This window comes from Pelecanus crispus, chromosome W, assembly GCF_030463565.1.
Source record: "Pelecanus crispus isolate bPelCri1 chromosome W, bPelCri1.pri, whole genome shotgun sequence".
Taxonomy (NCBI): Eukaryota; Metazoa; Chordata; class Aves; order Pelecaniformes; family Pelecanidae; genus Pelecanus; species Pelecanus crispus.
This window is the reverse complement of record NC_134675.1, coordinates 12715247-12729171: the sequence shown is the minus strand read 5'-3', so window position 1 is coordinate 12729171 and position 13925 is coordinate 12715247. Positions and strand designations below refer to the sequence as shown.

At 36.6% G+C, this 13925-nt stretch overlaps 1 protein-coding gene across 1 annotated transcript in view; it reads left to right on the top strand.

Moving 5' to 3' along the window:
* LOC104033591 (zinc finger RNA-binding protein-like) overlaps positions 1–13685 on the top strand; it is a 50657-nt gene extending 36972 nt beyond the window's left edge. The window contains exons 15-20 of the mRNA XM_075725570.1: positions 1251–1392; positions 7908–8005; positions 8832–8927; positions 12411–12522; positions 12633–12730; positions 13489–13685. Coding sequence (XP_075581685.1) covers positions 1251–1392; positions 7908–8005; positions 8832–8927; positions 12411–12522; positions 12633–12730; positions 13489–13668 — 726 coding nt within the window. The 3' untranslated portion in view covers positions 13669–13685. The remainder of the gene's footprint in view (positions 1–1250; positions 1393–7907; positions 8006–8831; positions 8928–12410; positions 12523–12632; positions 12731–13488) is intronic.
* The last annotated feature ends 240 nt before the right edge of the window (positions 13686–13925 follow it).

Here is a 13925-nt window from a genome sequence, read left to right as displayed (position 1 = left end):
TGTCTAGGTGTTTATGCTAGTGGTGTAGTATCAACCATTTAATAGATTTCATTTAACTGGGAAATAGAAATGAGCAGAAGACAGACTGTTATCCAGTTACCAGCAGCGATAGAGGTAATTTGTAGTGTTGCAGGAAGCTTGCACTGCCTAAAGGTCAAAGTTCTCCATTAATGCCAGTCTGTTTGTACTTATGTCTTGTTTCCAATTTGTGTCAGTGCTTTGTAGTCCCACAAGTAGTTAACTAAGTCAGTCTTGTGTTATATTATTTTTGGTGTCTTTTTTTTAATTTGGCACTTAAAAAAAAAAAAAAGTACATGCAGTCTTAGACCATTCAGCAGAGTTCATATAAACCATTTGCTGTATTTCTACAAGAAATGAAAGTACAGAATAAAGTCTTTAGCTCCAGTGCTCTCTACTGAACAAAGCCTGTCCACCATCATTATAGAATGCTTGTCACAGCATTAGTATTTCAGTGCAGTCTGGTAAAATGCTTGGCAGAATCAGTGGCATGGTAGAAGCATTAGCAGGATCAGATTAATTAGAAAATCTTGGGTTTGCTCTTGTTTGAAATGACAGAACAGAAGAAAACTTAAAAACTACACATCTTGGTCTGGCTTTGTGGAGAAGTCACTTGTCCCTCTAGTTGGTGACAGAGGTGCCTACAGCTTCCTTTTGGGGGTATTTAGAATTATTAAATCTAGTTGCAAGAAGCAATTCCGAATAACCACCTTGTTACTCTTACTTTTTTTTTTTCCTTGCCCTTTGTTCTCATCAGAGGATGTTGTGACACCCAAGTATAGAATGTGCCTAGCAATACCCATCCTGTAACTGTGAGCTCAAAGAACCACCACTGTATCTTTGTGCTTTTTAAAGGCTCCTATGTTCCTATGAGAAACATATCCAACTGGCATTTTAAGTGGCACTGATGCTTTTCTTTATCTCAAACACTGTCAAGATTCTTATTATGTAATTTACTTAGTAGATGAATTTCCTTTATGGGTAGTCTTTTTTTCTTTTGCATGCATGGTGACTGCTGTGTATTTTCATTAATGATTTGGAAACAGTATGCAAGTCCATATATATCTCTTAATTGTGTATACTGTTGTTTCTTGGAAAACAGAGGTATCTGCTTCATATAATTATATTGTGTTTCTGTCTTTCTATTAAAAAGACTATGTTGAAATTGGTTTTCTTTCCCATGCTTTTTTTTGGCCACATGCTAATAGAAATTTCTGTTTCTTGATATTTAGGTAATAAGTCCTGAGAAATATGATATCAAGTGTGCAGTCCCAGAAGCAGCAATAATTTTAAATTCATGTGTGGAACCCAAAATGCAAGTTACTATCACACTGACATCTCCAGTCATTCGGGAGGAGTACATGAGGGATGGAGGTTGGGAAGTTGTTAAAGATGTTACTTCTTTCTCACGTGTTTTTATATGTTTATCTCTTCTGCTTAAGAGGGCATTAAGGTCCTAGAAGGCAACATGCTGGCACAACTAATGTATTTGATGGAAATCTTGTTTTTCAACAACCAATCTCAGTAGAGAACAGTTGGTTAAAATAAATGCTTATATGATGTGTCTATTTAATTTTTTTAAAATTCTAACTTTATGTCCAACCTCAGCTTTCTGGAAAAGGTACAAACTTTACTCTTCTTCTTATTTTTCTGTCTTATAAAGCTATGTGGAAAACTAAGTATTTTATAGCAAGTGGCTATAAACTGACTTTCTAGAGCAGTCTTGCCCTAAGAGAAAGATTGTATGGTTTTAGAAAAATCACAGGTGTTTGGGTTTAAACTGGATCAGTATTACCATCACTTACACATTCCAAATAGCAGTGCCACTTAAAATGCACTTTTATAATACTTTTGATGGTAACAGTGCTTCTAACTTTAAAAGATGATGTGATTGATTTTTTTTTTTATTTTATTTTCCTTATCTCCCCCCCCCCCCAGCTCTCTGAGGTTGCTTTTTGGTCTGGAGTGCTTTTTTGAGTATATTTAGGCTCCTGGTATTACAGTCAGTCTTCTATCCAACTGGCAAACCCAGACTAGTACAATAAGAAATGGCTTTGTTGTTGAGCTGAAGCAGAAGGTGGAGCTTGTAAATCAAAGTTTCTGAAGTTCACAGTTTCTCTGGTGCCAGCAGTGTTGCTTTAGGGTCTGTTCTGTAACATTTTCAAAGCTCCAAAAGCTTTTAAGCCAATAAGCATGATTAATGTCTGCAGTACATTGGTTCTTTTTGTTTACGGGTCAGATAAAATTAACTTTTGTTTCCTTTTAATCCTGTATTTTCATAATTGAAAGAGATCATGGCAAACAGGGTTCTGGTGTTTGACAGTGAACCTACAGAAAAGAAATCTTAACACTTCTCATATGCAGGTTGAAAAAATCGTGTGTGTGTGTATATATGTGCTTGTGTAATTTGTATTTATATAAGCCACAGAGGCTTTGTTATTTAGAATCATAGAATCATAGAATTGTTTAGGTTGGAAAAGACCTTTAAGATCATCCAGTCCAACCATTAACCTAACATTACCAAGTCCACCAATAAACCAGTTAAGGGCAGAGTAGCAATTTCATGTTTCCTGGCTTGGTGGCTGGATTATTTTTTTTAATGAAAGCCAAAACTAGGAATCATTAAGGTTGGAAAGGATCTCTAGATCATCAGTCCAACCATCAACCCAATACTCCCATGCCCACTAAACCATGTCCCCAAGTGCCACGTCTACCACTTTTTTTAACACTTCCAGGGATGGTGACTCCACCACCTCTCTGGGCAGCCTGTTCCAATGCTTGACTACCCTTTCCGTGAAGAAATATTTCCTAATATCCAATCTAAACCTCCCCTGGCGCAGCTTGAGCCCATTTCCTCTTGTCCTATCACTAACTACTTGGGAGAAGAGACCAACACCCACCTCACTACAACCTCCTTTCAAGTAGTTGCAGAGAGTGATAAGGTCTCCCCCTCAGCCTCCTCTTCTCCAGGCTAAACAACCCCAGTTCCCTCAGCCGCTCCTCATAAGGCCTGTGCTCCAGACCCTTCACCAGCTTTGTTGCCCTTCTCTGGACACACTCCAGCACCTCAATGTCTTTCTTGTATTGAGGGGCCGAAAACTGGACGCAGTATTAGAGGTGCAGCCTCACCAGTGCCGAGTACAGGGGAACAATCACCTCCCTGCTCCTGCTGGCCACACCACTACTGACACAAGCCAGGATGCTGTTGGCCTTCTTGGCCACCTGGGCACACTGCTGGCTCGTGTTCAGCTGGCTGTCTACCAACACCCCCAGGTCCTTTTCGGCCAGGCAGCTTTCCAGCCACTCTTCCCCAAGCCTGTAGTGTTGCATGGGGTTGTTGTGACCCAAGTGCAGGACCCGGCACTTGGCCTTGTTAAACCTCATACAGTTGGCCTTGGCCCATCGATCCAGCCTGTCCAGGTCCCTCTGCAGGGCCATCCTACCCTCGAGCAGATCGACACTCCCACCCAGTTTGGTGTCATCTGCAAACTTACTGAGGGTGCACTCAATCCCCTCATCCAGATCATTGATAAAGATATTAAACAAGGCTGGCCCCAAAACAGAGCCCTGGGGAACACCACTCGTGACTGGTCGCCAACTGGACTTAACTCCATTTACCACAAGTCTCTGGGCTCAGCCACCCTGCCAGTTTTTTACCCAGCGAAGAGTACGCCCGTCCAAGCCATGAGCTGCCAGCTTCCTTAGGAGAATGCTGTGGGATATGGTGTCAAAGGCTTTCCTAAAGTCCAGGTAGATGACATCCACAGCCTTTCCCTTGTCCACCAGGCGGGTCCCCAGGTCATAGAAGGAGATCAGGTTGGTCAAGCAGGACCTGCCTTTCATGAACCCATGCTGGCTGGGCCTGATCCCCTGGTTGACCTGCACGTGCCTGTTGAGCGCACTCAAGATGAACTGCTCCATTTCATCATTACATGTCCTCTAAAATACTTGAGGTTTTTAATATTGCATTAGTAAATGTTCTGTATCTGTGACTAGTGCATTGTAAGCAAGCTGTGTTAATAAAATCATCCTACATAATCAGAAAAATTTCAAGATACATTCTCTAGTTTGGATGACTTCTGAAGAGTCTTTGAGTGCTTTGTACATGATTAAGCTGTGCATATTATTCCTAGCTATAGAGGCTTTGTACATGTACTGTCACGCCCAACCAATTCTACTTGTTTTTTGACAATCTAAGTGTAACATGACTCTTGGGTTGTCAGTGCTGAATCAGACTTCACGTATTATTTAAGTTCATAAAGAATAACTTAAAAGATTTGATTATTGAATTATATTAACCGTTAAATGAAGTTAACGTTAAACACCATGTTTATTTCTTAATGTACTGTGCAAAAGTGCAATATTGATTCCTGCCACAATACTCAATTTAAATTTTGTGGCCTGAAATTCTATGATGTAGACTAAAAAGAAAATAAATTTCAAATTACTGTGATCAATCCCTTAATTTATGCCACCTAAAGGAAACAAATCTGGTTTTTTGTCTGACCCACGCTTGAGTTAAAATGATCATTGTGAGTTTATTCACTGCTGAATGCAATACTGCCTCTAGGCAAGCAAAATCAAGTTAGATTTCAAGACACTGAGCAGTAGAAAATGGATGTCCACTTTTGAAACTAGAGCAAATATAAGACTGAATTGCAAATTATTGCAGCAAAGGCGGCCTTATTATGAAGGCTGCTGCTTATTTGCTGCAGAGTAATAGTATGTGTTAGTGTTTTTTCTTACTGCAGCCTCTCCATGCTCTGTGTCTTAAAATGATTTAAAGTTTTCATTGGGGTTTTTTGTTTTGGTTTGGTTTTTTTTGTTGTTTTATTTATTTTGGGGGTTTTTTTAGCCTGCTTGGGGAGCTAGTTCAGGTGATAAGGAAGGCTTTACTGGGAGAACCAGTTTGAGTAAAGATGAGACTTAGACTTGCATGTGGAGTAGAATCATGTTTGATGTGCAATAATCCCATTACATGATAAAAGGTTAAAAAAAATAGTGTGAAATAAAATTGTTAACCGCATAGCTACTGTTCCTTACAGTATTGTGCGTTTGATAGTTTACTGAATGATATATTCAAAGTGCTTTAACCCCTGCTGTGGAATCTTTCCTTCAGCAAACAAAGTGTACATACTTATAAACGTATATATGTGTGCATGTGTGTCTTTTTTTTTTTTTTTTATCCTTAGCTAACAGCCCCGGTCCAAAGCATTCTAGCAGAGGGACTTGATTCCTGTCAGGGGTTGCTACCAAAGACATCGGAAGGATTTTTGACCAAGGTTTTCTAAAGCTCAGTGTCACACCTGCCATGCTTTACAAAGGAGGGGGTTTGGATGCATAGTCCTAGCATCTACTGTTACTTTGTGTGTTGGTGGTGTGGGGGTTTTTGGGGTTTTTTTTTTTGTCTTTGTCTCTCTCCTAGAATTAAGCAGTGTTCACACTAGTCTTGAAATAGTTGACTGGGTAAAATGTATTTCGCATAATAAAACTTACCAAAATTGATATACCTGTTAACTTTTAATGAAGAGGTAGTGTGGACACGGCATGTCTAACTGAAGATTAACCCCTTATATTTAGGCTAGTAATAACTTAAGTTATATAGGATAAGAATTCGTGCTTGTATTTTGTAAATTAATACAGTTTTTTGTCTTAGCTTAACAGGGTGGTAGGTTAGGCATCTGAATTTAGTTAAATAGTCTTTAAGGGGTTAATCCTGAAATGTGAAACAGATGCAAAAATCCACAGATTAAGTATTACAAGAGTTTCCTTGATACATTTTTTTTCAGTCAATGTATTCTCAGTGCAATAGGTGCCTTGCAACTTCTGACTTACAGTCTTTTTAAGTTTCAAGGGTATTCATATGATATCTATTAGTAGCACATTTTAGATTGACATTTCTAGCACTGAGTAAGATTCTCTTCTGTGCACTTAAACTGTAATTCTTTTTAGTAAAATTATTTTCCAAATTGAATTTTTTCAGAGCTAGAAGTAATTGGAGTTTCAAATTATGTAGTGAATTATTGTGATAAAAGTTTGCATGGTGTCACCTATTTGCATATTAGTTTTAGAAGAATGTAAATAATTGACTGATTAGGCTACTAGACCAAACAGACCCATATTTTTATTTTTAATTTCTCAACCTTACTTTTCCTCTTTTTTTTTTTTTTTTTTTTTTTTCTTCCCTGCTGTGTGTTTTCTCTAAATGTACTCCTTGTCTTTTATATCTGAGTTGTACTCGTTTCATCAGTTATCTTACTTGGCACCTCTCTTGTATAGGTTTGGGGTTTTTTTGTTTTGTTTTAAATGAAATACCACTTTAAATGTCTTAATTTGCTCTGTAAATGCCTTGTTAGTGCAGTTTTTCTTCTATCCACTTTAACATATAGTCCATAAGTTTGAATATCTGTGTGAGAAGATACCTATGTTCTTCTCAGCTTCGTTCTTATTTTGAAATCCTCCCCCTTTAGCCCTGTGTGGAGCAATGGGACTATCCTATTAAAAAAATGCCCAAATCTGAATGTAATACTTCAGATTAAATTTAATGATTATATTGCAAAGTTGTAGCACCATATTCATCCATGGCTTTTTAGTTCTCTGTATAGTAAAGTATCCTACTATTTATTTTACATTTGTGTATAAATAGGTGGTTTCAGAGCTGTCTCTCTGCAGCATTCCTAGAAGCTTCTCCTTGCTGGCATGTTTTATGAGACTCAAAATTCTCAGACTTACCGAAATTTATATCTTGTTGGAGTAAACTATATTGTTCCATACAGCAAGCTCCTGTGAAATGAGTGCCATTGAGTGAGGGCTTTTTCTTTCATCTTGTCCGGTGTATCACCAGTTATGTTACCAATATACTTTGTCACTAGTCACAATAGCTATTTTCATAATTAGTAAAACAAAGAACTTTTAAAGCTGATCATTGCATTATATCCCTACAATTTTTAAGTAACCTGAAGATACCATTTCATATTGTTCAGTGATTCCAGTTTCATTGATTAAACCACTTCCAAAAGGGCCTTGTGGTCTTTTCCTTTTTGGTAACAAAGCAATCAGCTTAGTAATTTAATTAATCCTTTTCTGAACACTTAAATATGCACAAGATCTGCTATATTTTCTTTATCTTTCAGACATTCTGCTTTGTTTTTTAAACTATTCCTTGCTTTTCTTTTTCCTGCTGAATCTTGAGTAAAGCAGTTCTTTTTCAGATCCTTCCTTGCATCCTAAATGATATTGGAGCATGTATATCATGGGCTGAGGAATTTATTTATGTGAATAAAAGAGAGGGTACTAGAAAGTAATGGAACTCTAATACTGAAGAGCATTTCATATTCCTTTAGTCAGGTTTTTTAAAGCAAAATATTTTCCATTTTAAGTTTAAGGTATGATAAAAAACTATCATTGCTAAACATCTAGTGCTTTTATTTTTTTAATACTTTTTCTTTTAAACAGTAGGTCCCAAATGACTACAGTTACAAGAAACTAAGTTTGAATGTTTCTACTTGGTTAAAGTGGATTTTTGTGTTCCTTCTGTCTTGTGTTCTCTGTGCTGGTACACTGTGTCCAACCATCCTTCCTTCAGTATTTAATTTTAGGGGGTATGTGTTTTTCCAGTGTTAGCTTAAATAAAGTAGTACTACGTATTGCATAATCTGCAATGCATTCGAAAATAACCTGAGAGCTAAAGTATAATATGCTCTTGATCTTCATACTGGGTTGATGCCCTAATCCTAATTGAATGGCTTTTATTGAACATTTACATTTGTTGTTCAAGTGTTTAAACTTCAAATGGCATGTGTGACACTGAAGCTACTTTAAGGAAGTGTCTCGCTCACCTGGTCAAACACCCATTCCTCACTGCATTTTGCCAATTCAATCCATTTTAGATATAACCTCGGGTATGGTGAAAGACCCACCGGACGTCTTGGACAGGCAAAAATGCCTTGACGCTCTGGCTGCTCTACGCCACGCTAAGTGGTTCCAGGTTCGGAACATCATTTTACTTTCTTTTTGTAGCCTTATGAGAGATTAGTTCAGTTGCAATATAAATGTTTAACTGTGTGAAAACACTCAGTGTTGTTCATGCTAATAATACTTAATATTTTTCTGGTCCCTAAATTTAAATGTAGAAGGTTGAGTATGGAGGAACTGCTTTATGCAGTTATTGCTCACTCGACATGACTTTTTTTTTTTTTTTTTTCCCTGGTCATTGAGAAGGCGATGTTGAAAGCTTGACTCGCTTGGGGTGATCATATGTTATATATTTGTTATATGTTCCATAAGGCTGCAGAGTAACTTTGCTTTAAATAATGGAATATGTGTTTAAAGCTTTGTGTTTAGATTTAAGACTTTTTTCCTATTTCTTTAAGTGTATTAAGTGTAGGGAATGAAAGGTGAGAAGCAACTGTTTGGTTTAGTGACTTTGTGCAAAGGCACAAAAAGGAAACCAAACAGATTCCCTTGACCTTTCAGTCTCTATACCTATTTCTTAGACCTTTACTTTATCCTTTTTATTTCTAATGTAGAAAGGTACTGTATTTATTGTTAAAAGTGAACATAGGTCAAAGTGTACAGGGGATCAAGAAATATTATTCTTGCATAACCTGTGCACTTTGACTTCTACCGCCTTAAATTACTAACCCTGTATAAAATACTGCTGTAAATGGCAGCTCATGGAATAAAGTTGTAGAATGATTTGTTTCAATCTTGTATCTGAGCTTCCATTGAACAGTGGTGTTTTAGTCTTTCAACAAGTCCTATTTGCTGTAGGTGCTGGGATTATTTAATTTGATTTTTGTATTGTTCTCAAGGCTAGAGCTAATGGTCTGCAATCCTGTGTGGTTATCATACGTATTCTTCGTGACCTCTGTCAACGGGTTCCAACTTGGTCTGATTTTCCAAGCTGGGTGAGTAATGTTCTTTTGAATGAGTCTCTTTAATACACATGGTACTGCATGTAAAGTGTAGGAAAGCATTACTGCAGTTTTAAAATGTAGACTTTTTCCAGGAGTAATGTAGGGTTTTGTTTGGGTTTTTTTTTGTTTGGGATATTCCCCCCCCCCCAAATGATCCAGATTCCCTCTAAAAACTTAATTTTCTGAGGTTTTGTCATTTGGAGCTGGAATTTTTTTTTTTTTCCCCAAAAGGAATTACCTTGTTCTTTTGAATTCTTTGTGGGTAGCATTCTTCTAGATTTTAGCATTTTTCCTTTACTCTGTATAAAAGAATCTATTTTTTTTTTTCTAACCACCTACTCTCAGTTGCTTGGACTTTACTGTAAACTGATTGAAAATAATGTCAGCTGTGCCCAGATAGCTCTGTGATAACAGAAAGGCTACTTGAAAGAATAAATCACAGTAATTCCTGCGATCATTAATATATCCTTTCTGCAAGATGAAATACCACAGTACTAGTCTGTGGATGTGTCACTATTAGCATTTTAATCAGTGTCACTTAGAAACGGATCTCTAGGTTGTACCCAGTTACCTCTCTCAGTTCTTGCAGACGAGTGTTCTTGGAGCATTCCTTTTACATTGACTGTCTTAAGTGATGCTCTCCAGGAGTGCAACTTGTGCTTCAGATATTAACAGATGTTCAATCTGTGGACTGGACACAGTCTGAAACAAAATCTCTGAAACATGTATATGTGGAGGTAAACTCAGCTCTGACTGTTTTGTTTCGTAGACCAAATCCTGTTGCACTGTGCTGCTTCCTAATGTATACTTTTCAGTTTTGGCAGGAAGAGCGCTATACATTGTCAAGACAGTTACAGTAGTTGGCATTATTTCAATGAGAAATGTTTTACAACTGTACTAAGGTTGCAGACAATTTTATTAAATTACTTCTGATAATATTTATTGCTTCTGGAAAAAATGTGGAGCAGTTATTTCTGGGTTTTAAATATTTAAAGTAAAAAAAAAAAAAAAAATTCCAGTTTCCGTGCTACACTTAATGAAAGATATACTGTACAAATATAGCTTAAAAGAAGCTAAGTAGTATGTAAGTGCTCTAAGAAGAGAAGGCTGTGGGGAGACCTTATTGCGGCCTTTCAGTACTTAAAGGGGGCCTATAGGAAAGATGGGGACAATCTTTTTAGCAAGGCCTGTTGCGACAGGACAAGGAGTAATGGTTTTAAACTAAAGGAGGGTAGATTTAGACTGGATATAAGGAAGACATTTTTTACAATGAGGGTGGTGAAGCACTGGAACAGGTTGCCCAGAGAGGTAGTGGAGGCCCCTCCCCTAGAAACATTCAAGGTCAGGTTGGATGGGGCTCTGAGCAACCTGATCTAGTTAAAGCTGTCCCTGCTCACTGCAGGGGGGTTGGGCTAGATGACCTCTAAAGGTCCCTTCCAACCCAAACCATTCTATGAATATCACTATGATACTGAGTTGCCAAAGAATAAACCCTGGCATAGTTTTAGAAAAGCATCCTTAGAACTATTGCAACACACAGCAGGCACATAGATGAAGAACAAATAATGTTATTTCTTATTTCTCATAATATCTGTTCTAAGGCACAGCCAGAAGGGAAGAGAGGTATGAAGCAGTGTGTCAGGCCTAACTGTCTCTCAGTTCTCTCCAAAAGTGCTTCCTGGCTTGCTCCTGGTACCTGATGCATTGCCAGTGACATGAATCAATGTTGAAGTCTGTGTAGTCAGTTGTTCTTTTGGCCTGTTGGCAAAGTCTTACTGACAGAAACAATGACAGAATGTAAATGGCAATTTTAAATATATGTAATTTCTGATAGTTACAGATGAAATTTTGTAGATAGAAGAAATATATTTTTCTGGATACAGAACTTCTCCTGACCTGTATGCTAGAAGCCTGTTACAAGCCAAAGAGATGCCAGAGCTTTTCAAGAAGAGCCTAAGTAGTTGTAATAATAGAAAATATTAGGAAATCTAAACACAAACATTAGTATCAGCCTCTTCATATACCTAAAAATAAAAACTAAATTAGAAGAATTTTGTCAAGTTCCTACAAGTTAGAAGGAACTAATATTCAAGGTTGATTTTTTTTTTTTTTTTCCTTTCTTTCCCCCTCCAAACTTGAAATCCAGCCTTTCGTGCACATAAACACCAGGGCATCATAATTCACATTTTTCCAGGATTAAGTTGTGGGCTTTAGTGTATTGTATGAGGATCTAAAAGAACTAGACTTGAATAAATGCATGATCTGCTTTTTTTCTTTCCTGCTGTATTTTGCTTCATACTTGAAAACAACTAAATTACTATTGCTAAAACTCAAAAGCTTGATCCTGAGTGATACAGTGGGAGTACAGAAATACCATGCTCAGTAATTGAAATTTGTCAGTTAAGTTGAGCTAAACCAGAAAGGAATGGACACCCTTAGTGAAGGATTGTAATCAACACTGCCTATAGTTACTTGCATGCATTAGAATAGGCATTTACTCTTGGAAAATAAAAATAAAAGGCAACACTTGAACAACTGTAAACTCGGGAGAGGAACCAAAAAAACAAACTCCCAAAAAACCCCACCAAAAAACAAGAGACACACATTGTTTGAAAATGAAACTTGTCAAAGAGGTGGTATTGAAACATCTATTTACTGCTGAAAAAGCTAAGGAAAGCTATTCTTTACTTTTGCAAATATCTTTTATAGGTTTTTCTGGGGAAAAAAAAAAAAGTCTCATAAAAGGTAAACAATGGAAATATTCACAGAAAAAACTATTTAAAATACAGCTAATCTTTTAAACCATTTTAACTAATATAAAATAATGTGTAAAGTTTAGAAAACCTGTTTATCATCAAGGTTTGTTGGTTTTTTTTTTTTTTTTTTTTTACACTTAACATCTGAGTTAGTGTTAGCCTATATCCAGGAAAAAACTTGCCGTGTACTTCAGTTTTACTAAACTGAAGAACTAGTAACCAGTTAAAGCATCAAAAATTTAATGACTTTTTAACGTTTAAATTTCTGTATTCTTGTAGAAAAAAATAATTTCTCTTGTAGCATCCTGTTAATTTCATTAGATGAATCAAAAGTCATCATTTCATACTATGTGCTGTTTATTCATGTGGCTGACAGATTCCGGTGACCCACCGTGTTTCATGCTCTCTCAAAAAATGGTTGGACAAATTGTCTACCTGCATACATAGGCTACTACTGTATAAATTTCTACAAAACTTTTGGACAACTTGTGATGAGAAGCAGCATATCAGTATCAGTGCTCAATGTTAATCTTGCAGCAGCTTTCTTATTCATCTTTATAAAATATCTGATTTTTTCCATTTCAACTGAAAGTGTTCTGTGATGTGTAATGTTCTTCAAAATTCTGGTATCAAAAGTTCTGTATTGAACAACAGTAGTAGCGTTTTTCTGTTTTAATCAGTCTTCTAAATTGGCTGGATTTTCTTATTGTTGGTCTAGGCTATGGAGTTGCTTGTGGAAAAAGCAATTAGCAGTGCTACTGGACCACAGAGTCCTGGGGATGCACTGAGAAGAGTTTTTGAGTGTATATCTTCAGGAATCATCCTTAAAGGCAAGTTGCATTTGATCAGTGTTTGTATACTTATGCTTAACTAATGTAAAATCTGTAATCTTGGTTGAAATAAGGTAGAGATGTGCTACTAATTAGCCTAACTGTTGTAGGTGGTCCTGGCCTTCTGGACCCTTGTGAGAAAGATCCTTTTGATACACTTGCTGTAATGACAGATCAGCAACGAGAGGATATTACTTCAAGTGCACAGGTAAGGAAAAGTATGTGTGAAGTAATTAAATTTGATGGCTGTTTTTTTTGGGTGGGTTGGTTTGGTTTTGGGTGGGTTGGTTTGGTTTTGGGTTTTTTTTTAATGGAGCTATATGGTGGACATGAATTTTCCTTTCTTAGAATATAGTCTGGTCTTTCAGATGATCAGTCTTAAGCTAGGCAATGAAAATGTCACAACAGATGATGTATAATAGTGTTCATTTTTGCACTAAAATTAATGTATTTTCCTGAAGTTTGAAGCACTCCCATCTATGTGTATATATATTTGTAAAGATGCTCACTCTACAGCAGTATGTTATTACATTTAAAATTACATTGGCATTTAATATTTTATAAATAAATCTGTGTAAGTTTAATTTTTAATATTTATTGTATCTACTTACAGTATTGACCATTCATGCTTGCAGCTTAAGAGGTTACTGCCCCTACCTCTTCATTTGATCCTTTTGCTAAAGATTACTAATGTGTAATGGGACATGTGACAAGCCTTGGCTGCTTCAGTGCAAGTCCAGCAGCTAAAATACATGTATATTATTTTTAAGCTAAGATGATGTACTTTGTACAGAAGCAGCAAATGTGACATACGCATCTTATCGTGTTGACTTTGTTGGGGGAAAGAAGAGGGGATAACAAGAGCTAAGGATAATATACACCACTAATGTTCTTCATTGTTTGACAAAGTACTTGAAATTGACATTTGTTTCTAACAGAAATATCTTCTTTCTACCCTTTTTCTAGTTTGCACTGAGACTCCTTGCATTCCGTCAAATACATAAAGTTTTAGGAATGGATCCATTACCACAGATGAATCAACGCTTCAACATCCATAATAATCGTAAAAGGAGAAGGGACAGTGATGGGGTTGATGGATTTGAAGCAGAGGGAAAAAAAGACAAAAAAGATTATGATAACTTTTAAAAATGTTTGTCATCAGTGCTAAGATTGAATGTGATAAAAAGTCCATTTGTTGCCTTGCTTATAAATGGACATAATAACGTCTAAAACATCCAAAACCAATTCAGTAATTAGATTTGGAAGAGAACAACCTAGCTCTTCTGTGAGATTCTGAATATTTTAATGAATGTACTGTATCAGACAAATTATGGATGGAAAGACTACAAATGGAAACTCTGTTGTCATTGGAAAAACTAGTTTGAGGGTTTTTTCCTCATTGC